At 37.1% G+C, this 25915-nt stretch overlaps 1 protein-coding gene across 1 annotated transcript; it reads right to left on the bottom strand.

The window, feature by feature from the left end:
• Positions 1 to 8172: 8172 nt before the first annotated feature.
• On the bottom strand, positions 8173 to 9399 carry LOC149143183 (phospholipase A1-Igamma1, chloroplastic-like). The gene has a single exon (XM_089451716.1). The coding sequence runs from the start codon at positions 9397 to 9399 to the stop codon at positions 8173 to 8175; it is 1227 nt and encodes a 408-aa protein (XP_089307842.1).
• Between the last annotated feature and the right edge of the window lie 16516 nt (positions 9400 to 25915).

Genomic DNA, 25915 nt, shown 5'->3' with positions numbered 1-25915 from the left:
TGTGCATGCATGTTATCGTGAACTTATTAATATAAATGCAATCTAATATGAACTTATTAATATAAATAATGTATAATTTAATGATAAGAGTCAAAAATTTTGTATATATGTACTTGGTCTATGTCACGTGGGTCATGCACCCTCAAAGTGTCACGAATGGTATCATGACATGTATGTGCCTATGAAAAAAGTTGGTCATTCCCTAGAATCTCGAGATATGAATCATCATGTAATGTAACTGGTCGGACACGAGGCAACAAAGGTGATCTTTCCATCTCTCCACACAATGTGACATGCACAATGGCCAATGTCCTCTGCATGTTATCTGCAATGGTATCCTTAGTCTTAGCATCATGATGGGATGACTTCTCTAGCTCTATCGACAATACCACACTACAAGATGGTTGTGTCAACAATCTTGAAGGTGGTGCTACATGCATAGGGTCCCTATGAGCCCTGACATATTGATAACTATGTCCCAAGCTCGGTCCATAAAACTTAGATCTGATGTTGGTGTAATCCACCCTCATATGTAGCACAAACTCTAAGATACACGATTTTCAAAGTAAATGGGGTCTTGGTCATGGTGGGGGAACTGGCCCTAAGCTCCAATGAATTGATCATAAACAAAAGGGGTTGCATCAACAATCTTAAAATATTTTAGTGGAATCGAACCAACATGTCTAGCATGACATTCCAGAGGGATGTCAAACAACTCTCCATGAACATCAATGTTCTTATTGGCGTCTTTCATCGCCTTCCAAGTAAGTGGGATTCTAACCTCCAACCTCCTAATATTATGTATGGAATATAGGAGGTGGCCCTGCGGGCCCTCCCTCTGGTATGTCTCAATCAACCTATTGATTTTGTCGAGCATCAAAGATAAAGTACACCTAGCAGGTGAACTAACAGAGATTTTATCCAGTTCTCGTGTGATCCATGTCTGTTGGGCCCTCACATCTTTAACTGTGATATTGGCTATAACATCATTCCATGGAGGGATCGATGTTGCACTGTGGTCCTCATTTTTACCCTACTGAGGGTCTGCAAATCATAAACATAAATTAATATATATAACTAGCTAGAAGCATAATAACGTATACATTAAAATCAAACATATCAATTGAAGATGATTTAAAAATTAAAGACAATTTCAAGGCATAAACACATAAAGTTTTAAGAGGATTTAAAATGAAAGATGTGTACCTACAATAGGTGAAGAATGTCCACTATCGATAGAAATATCGTCAACAGAGATAAAAACATTTTCTCTGACACTCTGATTGGTGTCTGAGGGAGAATCTATGAGTTGAACACACACTCTAGTTGGGCTATGTGATCTATTACAGGCACGACCATGTATAAAATATCCCCCAACACTTCAATGGGCCATAGTTGGGGGGCATATGGGAGATGGATCTGCAAATTACATGTAAACTAATCCAAGAAAAAAATGTTGACAAGAAAGCCATTTATAAACTCAAGTAGAATAATCTAGGTTGGAGTACTAAACTAAATAAAGTCTCTTTTTTGATAAATTATCAACTGAAGTATTGAGTTCCATGTTAACACAATTGAAAGAAGTGATCAAATATAACTTACACTTTTTCCCATTTCTAAATAATGCATTTTATTCATAGAGTAGAAATATGTAAGTATATGTAAAAAATTGAAATAGACCTATTTTCAAAACTAATAAAACTTCATGCCAACTAAATACTTCATAGTACAAGTCTTATAATGTTTGACTTTGGCCCATGACATGTACTAGGTGTAAGCACACAAAGACAATGTTTTTGGTACAACACAATACATAATGAAACAATATGGTACAAATTAGAAAATAGTCAAAATGCTTATATTAACTTTAAATGCACTTCTCATCATGGATTTAGTGTATGTATCCATATTGCATTGTTGAAACTTGAACTTATAAGGGTGGGAACTAAGAGATGTATAGTTTTCATATCATTATATTAAATAATTATACAAATATGAGTAGTGGAAATTTTAAGGAAAATAGAGAAACTTGAGTCTTAAAAAATTGGTGTGCATCACTCATCTTATGTTATTATGAAGAGCACATTATGTTAAATAGTTATAAAACTATGTTAAATGTTTGATATATATGTGTGTGTGATGTTATAGTTATAGTTATAGCTATGTTATATATAATTATATAGTTATGTTACATGCTATGCTATATATATATATATATATATATAGATATATATATATATATATATATATATATATATATATATATATATATATCTTACAATTTTATGTGTTTCTTTCTAAGAGGTCACAAATTCAAAACCAGAGGGGGGTAGAGTATGTATTCCTTCGTAGACTCAACAGTCAAATCACTACGTGGAGGTGGGTCCCTTGTCCCACAAAGAAGGGGCTCACATACACCAATTTGGTGTCTGACTTGGCTGTGACCTTAAAAATGGATAATAATATATATAGTTAAATAGTTATGTTATATACTAGATGTGACATATATTTATGTTAAATGTTATATACAAGATGTTATATATATTTATATTATAATTATAATTATACACTAATTATATAGTTATATTATATAAAATTATATATATAGTTATTTTATGCCCCACACACACACCCACATATGTTAAATGTTGTGTTATAGTTATATATATGTTAGTTATGCTATATATATATATAGATATGTATATGTATAACAATTTTTTTTAGTTTTGGTCTTTTAATTTAGTTAATATTTTATTTAAATACAAATATTTATTTAAAACAAATTATTATATTTATTATTAAAAACTATTGAAAATATAAATTAATTTAAATTTAGAATAAAAAATAAAATATTTTTTTTCATTATGTCAATCTAAAGCTCCTAATTTATTTATTTATTGGTTATAGTTTAGTTGTTTTTTGTTTTGGACTTTTTCTAGGCATATTTCTAGCCAAATTTGTTTGAAATTTAAAATGCATTTTTAATAACAAAAATTCATTTTGTTTTGAAAATTTATTTCACTAAATTCCTAAAAAAACTTTAAAACCTAAAATAAAAAGCTTACCAAAGAAAATATTCATAATAAACATGTTACCATTGTAGATAACTTATACAATGAAATAAAACTAAAAATTAAAACCTAAAATATAGTTTTTTTGGGTGGTTTTCAAGGGTTTTCTTGGTGGTTTTTTAGGTTGTTTGTTGTGGTTTTTAAGGGTTTTCTTGGAGGTTTTTTGTGGTTTTCGTGATTGTTTTTTTCGTAGTTTTTGTATGGTAATTTTTTTCAAATTAATTTATTTTATTTTTCAAAAAAATTAATAAAAGAGACAAAAATGATAGGAAACCTACCTTGGCTTGAGCCTTTGGGTCATTGGCAGGGTTGATGGGCAGCTAGATTGAGTTCCTCCATATTAATCGATATTAGAAATCTTCTAGCGAACTCCTTTTTTCTCACGGTTTGAGAAAAATGGCTTGCATAGGCCAGGACCTAGGGATTTTAATAAGAAAAAGCACTTGATCAAGCCAAAGTGCTCGATCGAAGTATATAGCTTGATTGAGCCCTAACTCTCGATCAATCCTTTAACTTGGGTTAGAAAAGGTCTTGATTGAGGATTTGTTTAAATACTCGATCAAAATATTTTTAAGCACCTAAACAACTTGATCAAGCACTTAAAATTACTCGATCAAGCATCCATTTTTCCCCAAAAGGTGACCTCTCTTTCCCAAAATGTTTAACCCAACTCCATGCACTCACCCCTAGGCAACAATCAACCTTTTGCAAAATCTCCCTGAATATTGTGCAAAGCCACTTATGGGATCCAATGTCTACTACGATTAAGGAATATGTTATATAATAGTTTCTCATTTGTGGACCTTTACTTAAAATTACATGAGATGTTGCGATGCTATCAATTGCCTCCATGGATTTGCACAAAGGTATTATAAAAGAAGTAAAACCATGTGCCTCTTTATCATGCACCTCTTTAACATGTTGCATCATGTGAACAGGCTTATCCTTGGCAAGAGATGGCCTAGTTGCACAACATAAATTTGAAGAAAACTTGGTAACAAGTCAAGGACAAAAGGAGAAAAATATTGGACAATTGTCTTTGCCTTAACTTCATTAAAACATTTATTTCCATGAAAAATACCAATAATGGTCCAACAAAGAGGTAATGGATTTGTGACATGCCATGTATAAATCATGTCTAGGCACACTCAGATAAAATGGGTGCATAATAAATATGAATATGAATCTACAGAAAATCTTCATTCGGTGATAAGAACAGTTTAATAGATTCTTTTGCACACTTGCGGTTTCTCTGTAATGAAGAAAGCAATAACATAATCAAAGCCTATGTCACCCCTACTAGCTGAAATAACTACATGTCTTCTAAAACAATAACAAAAGAAGAAAAAAAACAACATTTGTAGCCATCTTTAGAAACTATTTGACTTTATTGTAGATGCTACCCTATAGATGGTTCAACTTTCTTTTCATATTGGGCACTTGTTCACCCATCATGCACATAGATCTAATAGTAGACATGAAGTCATTTACAAGTTTCCATGATTGAGGAAGAGTCGTGTTCTGCATGTGAGACACCAAATTAAGCATTGCATCATTAACAACATGGAAATCCCTAATGTTTGGTCATATTATTCTTGTTTTCCATCGTATATGAGTTGACGTTCATACATAGGAAACTAAATTTTCAACTGAATTTTCCTATGAACATACTCAACAATGTCTAATACACTGTCGTGAATAATAATCGTGATTCAATCCAAAATGATTCTAACAAAAAATTACATCCTTGGTTTCGAAGATATGGCCATATCTTCATATATACTCTTAAATATCAAATATTCAATGGAGCAGATTAAAGCCTCAACAATGGAGCATATAAATGCCTCATCCAAAACATGACAACCTTTATCTCTACCTACATATCGATGCATTTTCTTAAAACTGTATCATCCACCTAATGAAGCCCCTCCCTTAAAAAACTGGAAAGAGAGCTTACAAAATAAGTCCTCGTAACTGAAAACCTTATTCAACCCTCTCATTTCGACATCTTCTAATCTGAACAGGACATTGAATTCAAATCCATTATTCCCCGTCTCAATTGCATTCTCCTCAAATAACCAATTCCTTCCTCTCACCTACGGTGCTAGCATATGAATTCTCATTTTCAATCTAAAAAATTTCATTATCAACTAGGGTTTCTATCTCACCTCCTCTCAAAAATGACTGTGCAATCCCTTCAAGGGGATTCAAATTGCTACCATGTGCAACTTTCGGCCTCATTACTCAACGCTTGATCTGCTCTTTCTGTTTCAAAATCAACTCTTTGATACCATGTGAAAATTCCTACACTGAAGGAACCCCTACTACAACAAATATGAATCTACTTCACCTACTTGATTTTTAAATTAAATTCATTAAGTTATTCTTCTGAATACTGAAGCAAATTACTTCTACAGCCTACACTAATCAAATATTTGATCTCATGAAACAGGAAATAGAGCCAAGAATAAGATACATAGGGCACACTTACTTTTGGACACATTAGTCCCTGGAAAAACCCAATGCGGGAAAACCGGTGCAATAGTTTTGAGGGTTTTATTATTATGTAGGAGAAATATCTGAATACATATCTAGGATGCTCAACTAGAAATCCTTTATAGAGAAAATACTAACAGAAAATCTGAGTGATTTTTACCTCACTTCACCTGGCAAAATTCTGGCTGATCCGGCACAAGATTGGCTAACCTCGGCTATTTTGCGTTGGCTCTGCGTCACCTTCTCTACCCTTTGCGCCACCTCTCCCAAGAGTTCTGGTAGTTCCCAATAGTTCTGGCAGTTCTAGCTATTTCGACAGTTTTGGCTATTCTGGAAGTTCTGGATTTTACGCGAGAGGCAACTTTTCTACTCTGTTCTTGCCCTTCTAGCTCTGCGTCAGGACTGTGTGGGCCCAGATTGGCCCAACGTCAACTCTACTAGCTACTGCATTACGTCTCTACAAGCTCTCTCTGCCTCTCTTTCAGTATTCTCTAGAAAGTTGTTCCCCTAGATTCTCTCTGCCCCTCAGCTACAAGATATCTCTAATTGATTTTCCTCATGAGAACTTCTCACCTCAGAAAATCAAGTTTCTCAATCTCTCTGTGTGTGTTTCCAAATGAACCCCAAGCCTCCATTTTATACTTTTCCTGTTGTGTCTTCAAAAACCAAGATTAAGTTTCTAATCAATGGCTAAGATTAAAACATGACTTGATCCGCCTTATAGATCATTCTCACCCATATTTTGATTAATACCCATTAATATTTTAATTTCCTTAAGTTTAGACTTAGGAACTTCATTAAAAATATTAATTATTTTAATAAAATACAATTCAGGTGGAATTTCACCAAATGGTTTCTAGGTTCTTTAGAACTCATGTGTCTTTGCCTCTCCACCAATTTTCAAGGTTAGAGCTCTTCCGATGCTACCAAAAACTAACAGTTGACCATGGTTAACCATGATTGGAAATTGTAGGCCATGGTTGACAATAGTTGGCCACCTTAACCATGGTAGACTATGATTGAACATGATTGATTGTAGCGAGCGATCTTGAACAAGATTTAACATGTTTACCATGGTTTGATAATTTTTTACCATGATTCACCATGGTTTCACTATGGATGACCATGGTTTGACCATGTGGCTTCCACACTAATGTTCCATAGTCAGAATTTTAACATTAGATAAATGCGGTAAAGTAAGGGATGTTATAGAAGATTTCATGCCACTAGTTGAATTTGCATACAAAAATGGGTACCAAGAGTCATTGAATATGAGCCCATTTGAGGCATTGTATGGTAGGAAATGTAACTCTCCCATTAGTTGGATGACTCAATGAATAGAGTGGTTCTTGGACCTTACATGATGAGAAAATGGAGGAAGAAGTAATTAATATTAGGTAGAAATTGAAAGCAACTTGGTATAGGAAAAAGAGTTGAGGACATTAATGGAGAATGCAAAAATAATTTATCTTTGCATCATACCAAGAAAGAGCATTGAGAGTGGGATCTTGTACTAAGTTAACACCCTGATTTTGTGGACCATTTCATATTTTCAAAAGAGTGGAACTGGTACCTTATACACTGGCCCTACCACCCATAATGAAAGCACACGATGTACTTCACATTCCTTTGCTTAAGAAGTATATAAGTGACACTAATCATTTGCTTGATTGGTTTGTGATATAGTTGGAACTCGCGGGAGAATTCTAGTCAGAACCAATATGCATCCTATATCGGAGACAAACCACACTCCATAATCGAGTAATAGAGCAGGTCTAGGTGCAGTGGAAGCACTCTGGACCTAAGCAAGAAACCTCGGAATGGATAGAACAAATAAGGGTGATGTACTCGTTTTTCTTTAATGAATAAGCAGAAAAAGTAAGAACTGCTATTATAAAGCTTAGTTTTGTTTCTTTTGTTTGCTAGACCATGACAATGTTCCCTTAAGAGAGTGGGATTTGTAACATCCCACTTCTCCTTGTATTTGTAAAATAAAACCACAATTGGCTAAATGGAATTCCTATAAATACTCTAATTTTTTTTTTAAATATAAATTTTTGATTCAAATTTTTGTAAAACAAATTATAAAAATTATAAAACATATGAAACAAAAATGCCATATACATATATAATTAAAATTAAAAACCTATAACTAACATAGCTATATAATGCAGGATCTAAATTTTCTATTATTTTTTTTTAAATTTTAGACTTAAAAAAATTACATTTCTCTCGCAACATGATAAATATAATGTAAAATGAATTTAAAATAATCATAAAACAATTAAAACCATTATAAAATTTAAATAAAATTTCAAAGTTAACCACTATAAAAACTAAATCAGAATTCAAATTTAATGTTACTATAACTCAGTAAATTGTATTTATATTATGATATACCAAAAAAAGAAATATCAAGATGAGGTCATCCATATTTATTTATTTTATTTCATAGTTATACCAGCTATGAAGCTTGTGATACAGGCTATTAGAATCACAGAGAAGCTTGTCATTCGATCTTCTCACAATGAGAACGCTGATAAAATAAAAGAAGACAGTACAGAAAACAATCAACTCATTCAGCCATCGTCGTAGTTCAGGGGATTCAACCTGCTTCAGCCATTATCAGTAGTTCTTCTCCATGTCTACGTTTATCAATTTGTTGTTTACCGTTTCCGACATAGCCATCAATCAGTTGAAGATAAACCTTTAGACTGTGGTCGTAAACAAGATTAAATTTATTGATGAGGTCGTGATTGTGAAGAATGATTTGCACACCGACATGAAAATATGTCCGGGGAAGCCAGTCGAGCAGTTTGATCAACCATGTCCAGCAGTTCTCGTTGAAAACAAGTCCAGGAACTTTGGGAACAATATCGTTCTTGTTCACCAACCGCAACACCTTCACTCCCACCTCCGCCATTCGCATGGCGAATGCTCTATTCCCAACGCGTGGGCTCGCGAATGCAAACACAGTCACAGGTATAGGCTGTCCCGGAAAATTTGCGTTAAGGTTTTTCTTAACGTCATATGAGCTTAAGGTTGCCAGAGCAGCTCCTAAGCTGTGTCCAGTTAAAGTTACGCTCAAACTTTCTTCCTTGTATTCATCCACCAGTCTTAGAATTTCTGAAATAACAGTATCTCTTGCAGATATTGAATTCTCTCCATGAGAGATGTAACAGCTTAAAAATCCCTCCTCCACTCGGACGCCGTTGTCGTTGAAATGAGCAGTAGTCGAGAATCCGGCTCGGACGCCCTTGTGCTTAATTACCAATCGGTCAGGAACTGAAATGTCTCTCACATCTTCTATCCATTCTTGAAGCGTTTGGGTTCCTCTCCACGCTATTACAATATCTCGCCGCCCAAGTCTTTGTATCTCTTTATCATCTGTGCACACTGCGATAAAACCAATCCAAACGGGTACCGCTGTTTCCCTCCCCAAAATATCGGTGTCCGCATACAAATACTTCGTGACTTCATAGCCATTAGGGCAGCACTGGAACAATTTGTCACGGCTATACTTACAACCACCATGCTCACAATCAAATGCATCATAACATAACTCTGAAAAACAATCAAATGCATCATAACATAACTCTGAAAAATCACCATATCTGAGAATCTCAGCTTTCAAAACTGGATTAATGGGGTCTAATAGCTCATCCCACCATTTTGATCCCTGAATATCTTTCCACATATCAGCAAGAGCTAAATTTTTGTACCTATTGGCGATTACCGATTCTTCACGCAAACAAGGAAAGCTTTGATTTGTCAAGGACAAAGGGCTATTCCTTCGTAGAAATGAAAACAGAGAATGTAGGATTCGATCCATAATTTCTGAATTTCAAAACCGTGAAGTGACGATGGGTTAGACTCTGCAGTTGTATGCAAGCTGCACTCTTATATGCTGTGCAGATCTCAATATGCATATCACGATACGCTGAATACCATTATATAGGAGAGTTCATAGATGAATACGTCATTTGCAGTTGCAAGCATGATTGGTTTCGTGAATTTGAATATGGAAAACTTGGCATGGTCGGATGAGGATAAGAATTCCAACCTGCTGCTTGACATTGACGGAGATTCATTGTTTGAACATAAGTAAAATAGGTGCCCATATGCCCACAGGATGCCAGAAAGCTGGTACCGGCCCTTACAGTGACGAAACCATCTTGGTTTTACCATTCTATTTTGTCTCCAAGACGAAGAGAAGATAACGAAATTGCCATGGTACGGTCGTCACTGCGCAGAAGAACGGGAAAGAGAGTTTTATGCAACAAAACGATAGAGAGTGAATCATCAGAGTTTCCTTCCAGCCCTCGTCATCAATTTTTTCACTTTAGAATGCGACGAAAAGTAGAAAAAAATGGCGTTTTAACATGTACAAAATTGGGATCCGATAAAACTCCGATCACATTAGAAATTTTAGAATTTGGAGGATGGGACAAAACCATTATTGATTTGGAGGATGGGACAAAAATCATCATGGATAAGGAGCATCCCACTAACGGACCGCGTCTGTAACCGATCGCTCCACGTCTCTCACTTTTCGTCGGTCTGCTCAGAGATTTCAGGGTTTTATTTGCTAAATATAGGATGCTGTTTCATATGTTCTTTTTTGTGTTTAGTTAATAAAATTTTCTATTTTGGTTTAATTAATAAGTTTTTCTTTTGGTTAATAAAAGCGAAAAATACGCTTTGAGGGGGATTTAATAGCAGTCTATGAGTTTTTGTTTTTGCTTTGGGTTTCCATTCTTTTCGTGATTTGAGGTGGGAAAAAAATAAGATACAAGAATCGAGATTTGTGCAGAGGGAAGGAAAATGATGTGTTAATGGTGATTCATTATCTTTGATGATATTGTATATTTTCATGGAAAGAGGAAAATTAATGATTTTTTTCATACATTTTATATTTACTCATAGATTCTATGTTTTGATATTTTTTTTTGGGTTCTCGATACATATTAGTTAATTTGTGGTTTTGTTTTAAGTTTTTTTTATGTTGGATATTTAATTTTTATTTATGTGTGTATTTTGAATGATATTTATTATTATTAAATATAATTGTTGTGTGAGTTGTTTGTTAATTAGTTGGATTTAAGATATTTGTTCAGTGACTGTGTGGTTAAGATAGAATTTATATTTTAGACTAATATTTGATGTATTTATATGTATGTTTAATGTAATGTAATTTGTTTTTGGTGTGCAATTAGTTTCTCACATTGGTATCAAGTCATTTTGGGCCTGGCTCCCTCATGGGAGGGTCGAGTCACCGGAGGGTTGAGGAAATGGAGAGTAGATAATGGGTTGTTAATCTTTTTTCTTCCATGAATATTTTAGTGTAAAGTAGCCTATTTTAGGAGATAATTCGCCATTGAGAGAGAGGTCGCATGTGTACAATCATCAATTCCCACACTCGGGTACGAATTTGACTGAGCATAGTAAGTCGCAATGTTGGCACCATCAATATCAATATCAATATCAATATCACATAACTGAAGGGGAATAAAGCAGGCTCCAGCTTAGTAGTAAACCAGTCAATGGCCTCTATCACTACATTAAGGCTGTGAGGCTCGAGTCAAGGTTCAAGTCAACTCAATCGATGTTGAAGATAAGAGATCGAGGCAAAAATTGGAATCTCAGGGTTTTAGAGTTGAAGATACAGTGGCTACTGTAAATTTCATGTTCTATAACACAATGGGGATTATACAATTGGTTCTTTCCAAGTTGACGAGCTCTTCTTGGAGGTGTTGAATGATCTAGCCTTGTTTTACAAAATTGTGTTGCCTGTGCCTCTGAGATCATAATTGTTTAGTAGTATACGGAATATAGAAAATAAAGTGTAGTTGTGGAAATCTCGTAGGGAGAATCTAGATTCTACTATGGTGATGTTGCATGGAGAACATATAACAGAGTCATGCATGGTATTGATTCATATAGTATGTTGACTTGTGCAAGAAAGAACATTTGGCTTTTAAGAGACTCCTGTTCAAGCACTATTATCTTGCCTGGAGATGCACCGATATAACTCAAGCCTAAACTAGGTGTACAAGAGGCTAGAGTGTAGATTGAAGAAGTAAATGAGTTGTGATTATGTATTATGCTGGCGATGTCAATCCACTTTATAAGTGATATATAGAGAATTGTGAGAAAAACGGTTACGTTGAAGAGACCCTTTTCAAGTTGTAGAGCACTAGTAAATGATGCTTTCATAGGGTTTTCATTAGGTTTGAGTCAACAACATAGTAAAAATTTACCCTTGTCAAATGGATATGCATTTCCCACGAGGGTTTTGACATTTTGAGTCAATTTCTCATAGTTTTTAACATTATGAACTTAACACCTAGCTCTGTGTTAATTCAAACTCCAAGTTCTTGTTCTCTTCATTCATAAGAATGGCAGCCATGCACCAAAATTAGTGTTTGCAATATGCATTGACATCTTGGTGGCGTAGTAGTTAAATTACTTTTATTACTGAAATTTTGTATTATTTTTTCTTGTATATTAAGTGATGATGAACATCCAAAATCAAATAAATAGGTGATTTTGTAAAATTGGCTCTAAATACATTCAATATCTAGATGGCTTTCCTATACAACTAGTGAGTTCAACGGTTGGCACCCATGTATCTCAGTAGATGGTAGCTCATCCATATAATGAATAATAGTTCAGTTATTGCAAACATGTAATTAATTGTGTTTGAAGTAACTATTTTAAGAGATCATGTGGAGATAAAACTTGATATGTATGTTTTTCCACTTAGTTTAGCAATTTTGGATCTAGGGAAGGGTGCCTCATTTGTTGAAGACATGAGAGTGGTCTTCTAGTGAGGTTATGTCAGGGCTTGGGATGTTTTCTAGTAATTGAAATTGGCAGATACATGATCTAGGAGTTCAAGAGTGAAACTTGGGAATCCAACTTGTTGACTACACGATTACGAGGGTCATGAGACACCTTGACGAGGTGCACTCTATGTGATTTCAAAAACGATTTGAAAATCTAATGAATACTTTGCCAGCCAAGAAGATCAAAGGCAAGTACTCATTAAGGGAGGGTGTTGGAGATTTAAATCCTACTTGTCTTGTGCATATTGAATGTTGTTCCTCAACATTAAATTAAATTTAATTGATTTAGTGGACTAAAATAATTCTCAGTTTAGTGTTTCGCTGAGATATTTTATCAACTAAGTGATCGCATGGTTAAGATATGATTAATATCTTAGACCAAGATTTGATGTATTTATATGTACGTTTAATGCATTGTAAAAAAAATTGGTGTGAAATTAGTTTCTCAAATTTTAGGAATAGATCCTTGGAGCATGTCCCTCTAAATTGTTTTTTATTATGGAATTAATTGGTTTGCAAGTTATTGGATATTACAGATTTTCCTCTAGATTGGACCTGTAGCAGATCAGGAAGTGTCTAATAGAAATTAGGAAGCATTTAACAGATGAAGTAATGCATCAAATTTCTATTAGACAAATGATGATGGCCTAAAGGGTAATTTGTCTAAACTAGGGAAGAATGTGTAGGAGGAATTTGAAACATGGAGAAATATATGAGAATAAATACTCAGGTTGATGTCCTTGATTTTAAAGGATAAATAAATCTAGAATTGTTTATGGATTAGATTTAGGAGTTAGAGAAACACTATGACATGGAAGAAATTGAGGAAATGGATCCATGAACAGTGAATTTTCAAGCCTAGAAAATGAAGTCTCATGACACTATATGGCAAGAGAATATCTAGAATGCTCAAAATAATTAAGGGAAAGAGAACATCAAAATGTCCCCAAACATGCTAAAACTTTTGAATGCTAAATTTATTCCCTTATATTATCAACAATTTATTTTTAGAGAGCATAGAAAGTTAAAATAAAAGAATTTATTCATACCTACTTTTATTAAATAATTTTTTAGGCTACAGATCATCATTGGTTTGCAAGAGGATTTTGAGCATGTGATAACAAGATACACCAATGCTCTTCGATTTCAATGCTAAGATGAATCGACCTTGATCAAAGTGAATTCCATGGATGAAACATATTAGCTAGCCTTGAAGACATAGGAATGATTGAATAGGTAGGGAAAAGTGGCAATAAGCTAGCTTCTTAATAATATAACTAGTGGAAGAGTAAGCATTTCCAATCCTACCAATGAAGAAGAAGCATTGGATAATATTATGCTATATTTCCAAATTATCGGAGCCTATGGTAGTAGGGAAGGAGGATGATTATTTTTTGGGAGTTGGAATCTATTGAATTTTTATATATGCAATGAATCCCATAAGCTTGTATATTGTCCACAAAATTCCAAAAGGGTGATGGTAGCCCAAAAATGAGAAGGGATGAGATCTTACTAGAAGAAGTGGAGATATAAATAGGAGAGAATATGATTTTGAGAAGAACCTTGATTTATGGGGATAAATTAGCCCATACAGTTGATTGGAAGAGAAAGAATGTGTTTAACAATGTAAACTTTGAAACGGGAACTATAAACTCAAAACGGGAACTCTGGCCAAAAAACCCCAAAAAAACATCAAAAACAGTGCTAAAAACGAAAAGTGTGTATACTGGAACGATGTTTTTTTTTTTTAGGTGTCAATTTTGAACGTGTTTTAAAAATGGCAGTGACTACAAAATTTACTACAAAATTTTCGTGCAAAATATAGCTTCAAAACGAAAGTGTTGACACTGGAATAATGATTTTTTTTTTAGGGTCAATTTTCAAACTTTTTAAAAAATGCTAATAAAACCAATTTTTTATGTCTCAAACAAAGTTAAATTTTAAGGAAAAAACACATTAATGTTTCTGGTAGAATATCATTTTTCTTTCCTAAGTATAAATTTAACATGTTTTCAACCACAACATGCTAGATACAAAAGAAATTGAAATTTTTTCAACTATAAAACTAAAAAAACATGACATTATGAACAAATTATATCACTGAATGAATTCAAAAGTCTTTATTTGTATACTGAATAAAACAGAAATTATATCTCTAATTTGATATTGCATTGTAGATATTTAAACAATAAAATTTATCATACTTAAGACATAATCCAACAACATAAAAATGCTTCATAACTTCTCATTTAACAAAATATGGAAAACATTAATTTTATTTGAAGATACGATGCATACATCAGTGATATAAACTGTCTTAAGCAATTATTCAAACTCAATCACCCAATAACCGTGGGTAGGTCGTCGTCGTGCCCCCTTCCCCCAACCCATTACCGATCTTTCCCATTCACCCATGCCCTCTTCCCCCTTCTGCCCTACCCATGCGCCAGCCCTTGCTACCCCCAACTCACCCACCCATGCACCATTTCCCCAACTCTTCCTTCCCTACCCCACAACTCTCCTCCCCATAAGCCCACCCCCTAACTCCCATTCCCCTCCAATCTCAACTCCTCCCCCCCTTCCTTAACGCCGGCCCCATGGGCCTCGCGCCCTACCCCCCTCCACCTTACCCTTACCCCTACCCCCTACCTTCCGCCACCCCCCACCCTTACCTTACCCCCCACCCCACGCCACCCCCCTACCCCTTACCCTACCCCCCCCAACCCCTACCCCCCACTACCCCCCCCCCTGCCCCCCTCCCACCCCCTACCCTTACCCCCCCCCACCAACCCCCTCCCACCCCCTACCCTACCCCTTACCCCCCCCCCCTACCCTTACGCCCCCCTACCACCCCCCTGCCACCCCCTACCCTACCCCTTACCCCACGCCCCCCCCCCCCCGCACCCCCCTTACCCCCCCGCCCTACCCCTACCCCTACACCCCCCTAACTCCCATTCCCCTCCAATCTCAACTCCTCCCCCCCTTCCTTAACGCCGGCCCCATGGGCCTCACGCCCTACCCCCCTCCACCCTACCCTTACCCCTACCCCCTACCTTCCCCCACCCCCCTACCCCCCCCCCCAAACCCCCTGCCACCCCAAACCCCCTAACCACCAACCCCTTGCCACCCCCTACCCTACCCCTTACCCCCCCGCCTCCCCCTCCCCTTACCCCCCCCCCCCCACCAACCCACTGCCACCCCCTACCCTTACCCGCCCCCCCTCCCCCTCCCCCTCCCCTTAGCCCCCCCCCCCACCAACCCACTGCCACCCCCTACCCTTAACCCCCCCCCCCCCCCCCTACCACCCCCACTGCCACCCCCTACCCTAACCCTTACCCCCCCCCTACCACCCCCACCGCCACCCCTTACCCCCCCCCTTAACCCCCCCTACCTTCCCCACTGCCACCCCTTACCCTAACCCTTACCCCCCCCCTTACCCCCCCCTACCACCCCCACTGCCACCCCCTACCCTAACCCTTACCCCCCCTACCCCCCCCCCCCACCGCCCCCCCCGCCACCCCCCCTACCCTAACCCTTACCCCCGCCGCCCTACCCCTACCCCTACACCCCCCTCCCCCCTCCCAACCCCCCTTACCCCCCTACCCCTACCCCCCGCATTCCCCCCCCCCCCCCCCCCCACCCCGACCATCCTCGGCCCCCTCCCCGGCCCCGGCCCACCCCACCCCGCCCACCCCCCTCCCCCCCCCCCCCCCCCCCCCCCCCCCCCCTCCACCCCACCCCCCCCACCCCCCCGCCCCGCCACCGCCCCCCCCCTAGCCCCCCCGCCCACCCCCCCCCCCCCCCACCCCCCCCCCCCCACCCCCCCCCCCGCACCCCCCCCCCGCCCCCCCCCCCCCTCCCTGCCCACCCACCCACATCCCCCCCTCCCCGCCCCCCCCCCCCCCCCCCCCCCCCCCCCCCCCCCCCCCCCCCCCCCCCCCCCCCCCCCCCCCCCCCCCCCCCCCCCCCCCCCCCCCCCCCCCCCCCCCCCCCCCCCCCCCCCCCCCCCCCCCCCCCCCCCCCCCCCCCTACCCCCTACCCCTACCCCCGCATTTCACATGAGTTTTTGTGATAGATCCAAAAACTGAGGTGAAATAAAATCATTGATTCTATTAGGGATGCTCATAGTTAATTTGTTCATATAAAAAAATAATGCCTCCAACAAATGGTGATTTCCTATCAATGTTCCCAATTAAATTATCTAAAGACAAAGTTAATCTCTCTAATAAATGGAGTTTTACAGTCAATGCTACATTACTCCTAGTTAAAGTGCTTGAAGATAAAGATAATACTCCCAAAGAATGAAGTTTTCCAATGCCTTTCCAAATAGTTCCTTTAAACCCATTGAGATAGTAGAAAATGTTGGAGAGAATGCATATAGACTCAGTGTACTCCCATACATGCACATTTACTTAGTACTGAATGTAGAGAATATGAAACACGAGGGTTTTTGGCCCCTTTGTCAAGAAGGGGGATGTGGCCTGGACTGAGGATATTTAGATAGCCCAAGTCTTTTGGAATAGTCACTCTTGACGGGTTTAAAGGGTTTGTTGGCATTTGGATGTCTTCCTCTTGTAAAGAAAGGAACCATTGAATCCTAAAGTTTTTTATTGTTATATGTACATGAATCCTAAGTTATGTTCTATGTTAAGTATGCCTAGACTACCAGTTAAATAATTAGTAAAATATGATACAAAGAAGAGACACATGTAAATGGTGCTAATAATAAAGGATGAATGATGTTCTCTTCATAAAATGTTGAATGTTCAAGATGCAAACTAAATACTATGGCTAAATTATAAATGCAATTATAATCTAGAATATGAATTATTCTTAATGAGATATATTAAAAACTACAATAATGAAAGCCTTCGATCTTTTAAACAAACACAGAATAATCTAGAGTTGTTTTTAGATTTCACATCAAGAATTACTATCTAGTTGTTATTTCTTGGTGAGGTAAATTAAAAAGACCGCAGTAATAATTTCTATAGTTGAATTATCTTTCAATTATTCATTTATGAAACAATTCAATAAACATATAACCAAATGAAATAATAAATTAAAAACTCCTACAACAATAACGAAATGAAATAATAAATTAAAAACTCCAACACAAGTATTAATTCAATTTGTGTAAAAATAACTTTCTCAATAATCTGAATCAGTGGAAACAATTTACAGGAACCTAAATCAAAACACTTACACAAAATTATTTTAGATCAAAATATTCAATAGAATAGAATAAAATCCCACTATCATCCAAATACGTATACTATATCACTAAAATATAGATAGCTCTCTTAAATATACATCATATCATTAAAGTCTCATAGAAAAAACAAACTGCACCTAGAAGAGCGCAAACGCAATTAGTAATAATGATTGAAATAATTAAAAATTAAATATAAATCCATCTTAATTTCTGATCTTGTCATAATCCTTCGGACCGAGGGTTGATGGATGTTGGTACCAAATGCCCGGGAATGGAAAAGCCTTCGCTAAAGGGAGTTAATATTGTAATTTCCTTTTAGTCAAACTGGTATGAATTTTAATAATTTTTGTTTCGTAATATTATTTTTTTTAATTATTATATTAATTTTTTTAAAAGTTATTAGTTTAATTTTTCTATTGAGTAAGTATAATGATACGAAACTTTTCATGGAGTTTTAATTAGAATTATTTGTGTAAAACATTTAATTTAAGAAAAAAAAATTATTACATGTTTTAGATTATATCACGATTTAATGCAGATGGTATTGATACATAATGGGCTTTTGTTAGGTGTTACTCCCTGGATTATGTGTCGAGGGCAAGAAGGAAACCATATGTGGCCGATCGATTTAACGACATGGTTAGTCTCGGTTCTGAGCATTAATTTGGAGAGCATTTCCACACATTGAAATGCATTTTCTGCCGATAATTATTTGACGGAGACAGGTGCACCACATAAAATAAAATTACTAGCAGACCCACTACTCCATGCTTGATGTCATTGTTTTACTGAAGGATGATATGCTTGGGGTGACACAAATGTAGCTAAATGTTTAATCAAACCTGCGGGTCGATTCTAGGAATCGACCCGCCATCGGTCGGGCGGGGCGGGGCAGCCCGGGGGTGGCGCTGCGGCGCCGCCGTCGGTCGGGCGGGGCAGGGCGGCCCAGGGGTGGCGCTGCGTGCCGCAGCGCCACCCCCGGGACGCCCCGACCCGCCCGACTGGCGGCGGGTCGATTCCCGGAATCGACCCGCAGGTTTTATTCAAAAACTGTAATAAAAAAAATAAAAAATTAATCAGATTTTAATTTAAAATTATGTGATGAAACGCCCCAGCATAATTTAATTGTCGTAAAAACAAGTACATACAGTGTTATGTGATAAGTGGGAATGTATTGTTGGGATGAATCAAAACGAGAGGTTTATTCAGTTCACCTGAATTCAACTAAAATTTCGATACCATTACGCACGTTTTCATTCAATTAAAGACACTTTCTTCACGTCCTCTCTTTCTTCACGTATTCAATCTTCAGCAATGAGACACCCTGGAACATCCAAATGGATAAACTCAACACAAATGAATAAGATCGATCAGAACTATTCTCGATGCAGCATCCGACTTGCTGTATGGATGTCAACTTGGCCCAGTGTGCAGTCGGTACGTGGCCATTTATAACAATCCATCCTTGCAATTCAGCTGCGGCTCAATTTTCCTAGTCTCTCCTGTTCGTTCTGCGTTTAAGTCGTATTGAATTCGCACTGAAAACGTGAAATGCATATACTATAAACCACTTTTTATTTGTTTTTCAATTTTCTTTAATTTACAAAATGTTTCCAAATTAAAACCGTTGATACCTCTTAAGATATGGTAAAGTATAGATTTACACTGATACTGATACAAAATGAGATCCTGCAATTTATCGCGGGAAGGGTCATTGCCAAAAAAATAAAAACGAACTGGGCCAAGTATATGTGCAATGACAAAGAAAGATGTTCAGCAATTATATTGATGCAATGCAATATATATTTGCTGCAAGGCAAAGAACAGCAGGCAACTTTGAGGCACTACATATACAAAGATCCACGACTGACAATAAAGCATCATTCCAAACAGAGGCAAACAAATCTTATATATTATTTCTTCCATTCACCAAACAAAAAGGTCATCCAGTTCTAACATTGAACTGTAGCTGCAGATTTTATATATAAGAGAGGAAAAAAAAGATTCTATGCTGACAGAAACCGTTGCACAAAAATTATAAAAGACACATCTCAAACCATTTCATCAAAACATATATATGAAAAGGAGTTACTTAAGAGGACCTTTCCTCCAAACTCTGATCACCCTCCCCAGTTTTTTAACATAAAAGAAAAGTGTTTCAGACTTGCAGCTATTATTATTTGTATATTTCATACTTGCAATTTAGAATCTTTGTGATCTCCTCGCACAGGACCTGCCAATCCCTATCACATTGACGGTTATTATCAGGGTGGTATGACACTATTGCTTTACGAAGAGACGCTTTTATATTTTCTGTTGTACCCAGGCTTCCCAGAAGTCGTTTCTTCGGATTTGGATGGGTATGGATGCTGTAAATGAACCGCAAGAAAGACTCTGGTCCCTTTTCTCCTTCCAACTTGATGACGCTTATTTTTTCTGAGATCCTTTGTGCGTCATGTTCATGTCTCTCATTATACTCTCTGGTCTCTTGCTCTACCATATCCACCTGGTGTTCACTCACCTTTTGTGAGGAATATAAATACCACTCGGAGTTTGCTATCCGCGGGGACATTATGGCAAGCGCAATTTTAGTGCTCTGAAAGTGATAATGATGGGCCTCTTTCTTTAATTTCAGAACATCTGAGAATACTTTCCCAATCCGGCCTAAGGAGATGGCCTCAGTCTCCAGATCTTTGTCTCTGCTGAGCAAAATAGAATGCTTATACCAGTCAACAGTATCCCATACCAGTTCCATGCTGATGGTTTCATCCTCCAATAATGCCTTCTTAAGTAACTCATCTCCCTGGGATCGAGCCTGAACCGATTCACATATGGATTGATACAATAATACTTGCTCTTTCAACGCCTCCATTTCTTTTATCGCCTCGCTGTCTCCAGTCGAGATGGCAATGGCTTCCCACTTGGTTAATGGCAGATAGCAATCCCTCATTGAACTCAAACATCTCTTGTAACCATGTTCGACTTCAAGCATTAATCCTTCATTGTTTTCATCCTTAATGCATTTAATCCCCTGTTTGAAGAGGAATTCAACGTAAATCTTGTAAAATATAGTATATGCGTTCTCCTGTTCGTTTTCAGTGCTGTATTGAATGAAAACGTGCATAATGGTATCGAAATTTTAGTTGAATTCAGGTGAACTGAATAAACCTCTCGTTTTGATTCATCCCAACAATACATTCCCACTTATCACATAACACTGTATGTATGTGTTTTTAGGACAATTAAATTATGCTGGGGCGTTTCATCACATAATTTTAAATTAAAATCTGATTAATTTTTTATTTTTTTTATTACAGTTTTTGAATAAAACCTGCGGGTCGATTCCCGGAATCGACCCACCGCCGGTCATGCAGGGCGGGGCGGCCCGGGGGTGGCGCTGCGGCGCGTAGCACCACCCCCGGGCCGCCCCGCCCCGCCCGACCTGCGGCGGGTCGATTCCCGGAATCGACCCGCAGGTTTGATTAAACATTCAACTACAATTGTGTCACCCCAAGCATATCATCGTTCAGTAAAACAATGACATCAAGCATGGAGTAGTGGGTCTGCTAGTAATTTTATTTTATGTGGTGCACCTGTCTCCGTCAAATAATTGTCGGCAGAAAATGCATTTCAATGTGTGGAAATGCTCTCCAAATTAATGCTCAGAACCGAGACTAACCATGTCGTTAAATCGATCGGCCACATATGGTTTCCTTCTTGCCCTCGACACATAATGCAGGGAGTAACACCTAACAAAAGCCCATTATGTATCAATACCATCTGCATTAAATCGTGATATAATCTAAAACATGTAATAATTTTTTTTTTCTTAAATTAAATGTTTTACACAAATAATTCTAATTAAAACTCCATGAAAAGTTTCGTATCATTATACTTACTCAATAGAAAAATTAAACTAATAACTTTTAAAAAAATTAATATAATAATTAAAAAAAATAATATTACGAAACAAAAATTATTAAAATTCATACCAGTTTGACTAAAAGGAAATTACAATATTAACTCCCTTTAGCGAAGGCTTTTCCATTCCCGGGCATTTGGTACCAACATCCATCAACCCTCCGTCCGAAGGATTAAACATCACGTGTATGACAAGATCAGAAATTAAGATGGATTTATATTTAATTTTTAATTATTTCAATCATTATTACTAATTGCGTTTACGCTCTTCTAGGTGCAGTTTGTTTTTTCTATGAGACTTTAATGATATGATGTATATTTAAGAGAGCTATCTATATTTTAGTGATATAGTATACGTATTTGGATGATAGTGGGATTTTATTCTATTCTATTGAATATTTTGATCTAAAATAATTTTGTGCAAGTGTTTTGATTTGGTTTCAAAATAATTTTGTGCAAGTGTTTTGATTTGGTTTGATTTGGGTTCCTGTAAATTGTTTCTACTGATTCAGATTATTGAGAAAGTTATTTTTACACAAATTGAATTAATACTTGTGTTGGAGTTTTTAATTTATTATTTCATTTGGTTATATGTTTATTGAATTGTTTCATAAATGAATAATTGAAAGATAATTCAACTATAGAAATTATTACTGTGGTCTTTTTAATTTACCTCACCAAGAAATAACAACTAGATAGTAATTCTTGATGTGAAATCTAAAAACAACTCTAGATTATTCTGTGTTTGTTTAAAAGATCAAAGGCTTTCATTATTGTAGTTTTTAATATATCTCATTAAGAATAATTCATATTCTAGATTATAATTGCATTTATAATTTAGCCATAGTATTTAGTTTGCATCTTGAACATTCAACATTTTATGAAGAGAACATCATTCATCCTTTATTATTAGCACCATTTACATGTGTCTCTTCTTTGTATCATATTTTAATAATTATTTAACTGGTAGTCTAGGCATACTTAACATAGAACATAACTTAGGATTCATGTACATATAACAATAGGAAACTTTAGGATTCCATGGTTCCTTTCTTTACAAGAGGAAGACATCCAAATGCCAACAAACCCTTTAAACCCGTCAAGAGTGACTATTCCAAAAGACTTGGGCTATCTAAATATCCTCAGTCTAGGCCACATCCCCCTTCTTGACAAAGGGGCCAAAAACCCTCGTGTTTCATATTCTCTACATTCAGTACTAAGTAAATGTGCATGTATGGGAGTACCCTGAGTCTATATGCATTCTCTCCAACATTTTCTACTATCTCAATGGGTTTAAAGGAACTATTTGGAAAGGCATTGGAAAACTTCATTCTTTGGGAGTATTATCTTTATCTTTAAACACTTTAACTAGGAGTAATGTAGCATTGACTGTAAAACTCCATTTATTAGAGAGATTAACTTTGTCTTCAGATAATTTAATTGGGAACATTGATAGGAAATCACCATTTGTTGGAGGCATTATTTTTTATATGAACAAATTAACTATGAGCATCCCTAACAGAATCAATGATTTTATTTCACCTCAGTTTTTGGATCTATCACAAAATAACCTAAAGGGATTGATTCCTAAGGGTATTGGTAGATGCACTTATTTTTTTCACTTCAAGTTTTAGATCTATCACACAAAAACATAAAGAGACCAATTCCTAAATGTTTTGGTAGTTGCACTTCTTTGAATGATCACTTTTCCAATCTAATAACATCTCTTGGACTTGTACATCTTTGGTCCATTATAATTTTGGATTAAAAAAATATATTGATTTATGAGATTCTTTGATATCTTGCATTTTCATGACTTAAGAGTTTTAGGTGTTTCTTATAATTTTCTTCATGGCGTTAATCCTCAATTTGTTACAAATCTCACTGAGTTGTATATGTTAGATTTTTCCAACAATAATTGCAATGGAAACATGACCTTTAATCTTGATAAAATTCTTGGATATACAATCAATGTGTTTAGGTATGGTTCAAATATTAAGCTATTTCATCAGGAATAAAGTATGATACAAAAGGAAGTGGGTATTCTTCATATATGATGCATGCATAACACCAATTTTGACTTGTCTAGAAAACATATTAATGGAGAGACACTATAAGTATATGATGTATAGGTAGCTTGTGATTGTTGAATTTGTCTAGTAATCAAATGGAAGGGTTAATTCCTACATCTCTCAGTAACATATCCACTTTGGAGCACTTAGACTTTCCCAAAAAAGGAAGTGCGAATACTTAATATAATGCATATAAACACCGTATTTGTTTTGTTTTGCAAAAATCTTAATGGAAACATACCCTCAATTATGGGAGTATGAGTAGTTTGTGAATGTTGAATTTCTTTAGTAATAAAGATGAATGGTTAATCCCTATATCTCCTGGTAACATATCCACTTTGGCATAATTGCAATAGTAATAATAATTATAATAATAAAATATAGTTTTAACTACATATCTTTTAAAAAGTATGCCCAATTCACTAACTATAAAATAGAATTATGTGATTTTATTTAATTTCCTTAAACTAACACCAAAACAATTTTTATTTAAACATTATGTGAGGGCGGGGGGTAGGGGGTAAGGGGGGGTGCGCAGGTAAGGGATAAGGTGGGGAGGGGGGGTAGGGGGTGGGCGGGGGTGAGGGGGGGGTTAAGCATAGGGGGTTGGGGGCGGGAGGGGCGCGTGTAGGGGGTTTGGGGGGGGGTAAGGTGGGGGGTAGGCGGTGGGCGGGGGGGGGGTAGGGGTAGGGTGTAAGGGGCGGGAGGGGGGGATGGGGGGGATAAGGGTGGGGGGTTGTGGGGGGGGGGGGGAGGGGGTAGGGGTAGGGCACGGGGGTAGGGGTGCGTGGAGGCTGGGGAAGGGTACAGTTGGGCAGGGGGTGAGGGGGTGGGCGCAGTGGCGAGGGGCGGCCGCGGGGAGGGGTTGGGGGGTGTAGGGGGTTTGAGGGGATGGGGGGGGGGGGCGGGGGTTTGAGGGGATGGGGGGGATGTGGCGCGGGAGTGTGGGGGGACGGTAGGTGGTAGGGTAAGGGAAGGGGAGGGGGGCCGAGGAGGGGGGGAAGCTTAGGAAGCTTCGTTCAAATAGAAAATTCAGCTAAAAAAAAACATCTAGCGTGGCATGCAAAGGATGGACCACGAAGAAATACAGAGTTGGCGAGCGAAACAAAGAGAAAACACAGATTTGATGGATGCAGGGAGTACAATAACTTGGTAATCATATCGAGGGATTTGTCATCATCATCATTTTCAGAGATTGGATCAGGCGTGTTACTTTAATTATTAATGTGTAGTGAATCCAGACAAGAGATCTCTCGTGAGAGGAATAAGTTAATGGGGCCGGGGCTTCAATGTAGTCGTCAGGGGGTTGTGGGGGGCGCATGGGTAGGGGCTCGCCCATACTTGCCTAATTGTGCACTTAGCCTCATTATCCCTCACCTGACCTCCCGCTCGCCCATCGACCCGCCTGCCCGTTAGAGGTGGCTGGGCAATTCTGATTATACAAATAAAAAATTTATGGTATATTTTTGTTGTTAATTTAAGTTAATATGTTTTTTAATTTACTAATTTATGTGTTTTTTTTTTTAGGAAAATGGCATCAAGGAAAATTTCTATGAATCTTTCTGGACCAAAGAGTCTTAAAGGTGTATCTTCAAAAAACATTGGTGAACAAACTCCACCTGAGCTCATGCCTACAAATATTTCAAGTGCTTTAAGTGATAAGAAGCTAATCTCAGATTGGAAAAGTTCAAAAGAGGTGAAATTTCCATCAAGAGTCTAGTATGTGAAAGAAAGAGAAAGCACAACTGTGATTTTTGCATTGATTTTTAAGTTAATTATTATTTTTTGAAAAAAAAAGTTGTTATTATTATTTTTTTGACATGAAATTCATAAAAAAACTATTATTTGACCATTTTTAGTTAATATTTTTGTATAAAAATTGTGATTTTGACATGTTAATTCTAGCAAAAAATTATCAAAACGTTTAGTTTTTTTGTTATATTTATGTTAAAAATGGTTATTTTTATGTCCATTGTTAAAAAATGTTGTTTTTTAGAAACAATTATTTCATGTGGATTGAAAAATTAATTAAGGATGTATAAATATGTAGATTATCTAAAATTCAAACTATCGACTTTCTAATTTAAAAACGCAAAACAATAAAAACCCCCCTAAAAAAAAAAAAAAAAAGATAGAGAACAAGAAAATATGAATAAAATGACGAATTCAAAAACTATCAAATTTAGAAAATAATTTTTTACATTTCACACACTAGAAAATTAAAAGTCAAAAAATAGGTCTTTTAAAAAAAGGGTGTGATGCAGAATACTCACTTTTTAAAATCAGCATGAA

This window comes from Pinus tabuliformis, chromosome X (assembly GCF_031772625.1).
Source record: "Pinus tabuliformis cultivar Carrire ecotype Pingquan chromosome X, CPIR1, whole genome shotgun sequence".
Taxonomy (NCBI): domain Eukaryota; kingdom Viridiplantae; phylum Streptophyta; class Pinopsida; order Pinales; family Pinaceae; genus Pinus; species Pinus tabuliformis.
Note: the sequence above shows the minus strand (reverse complement) of the source record. Positions and strands in the feature narration are given on the sequence as shown.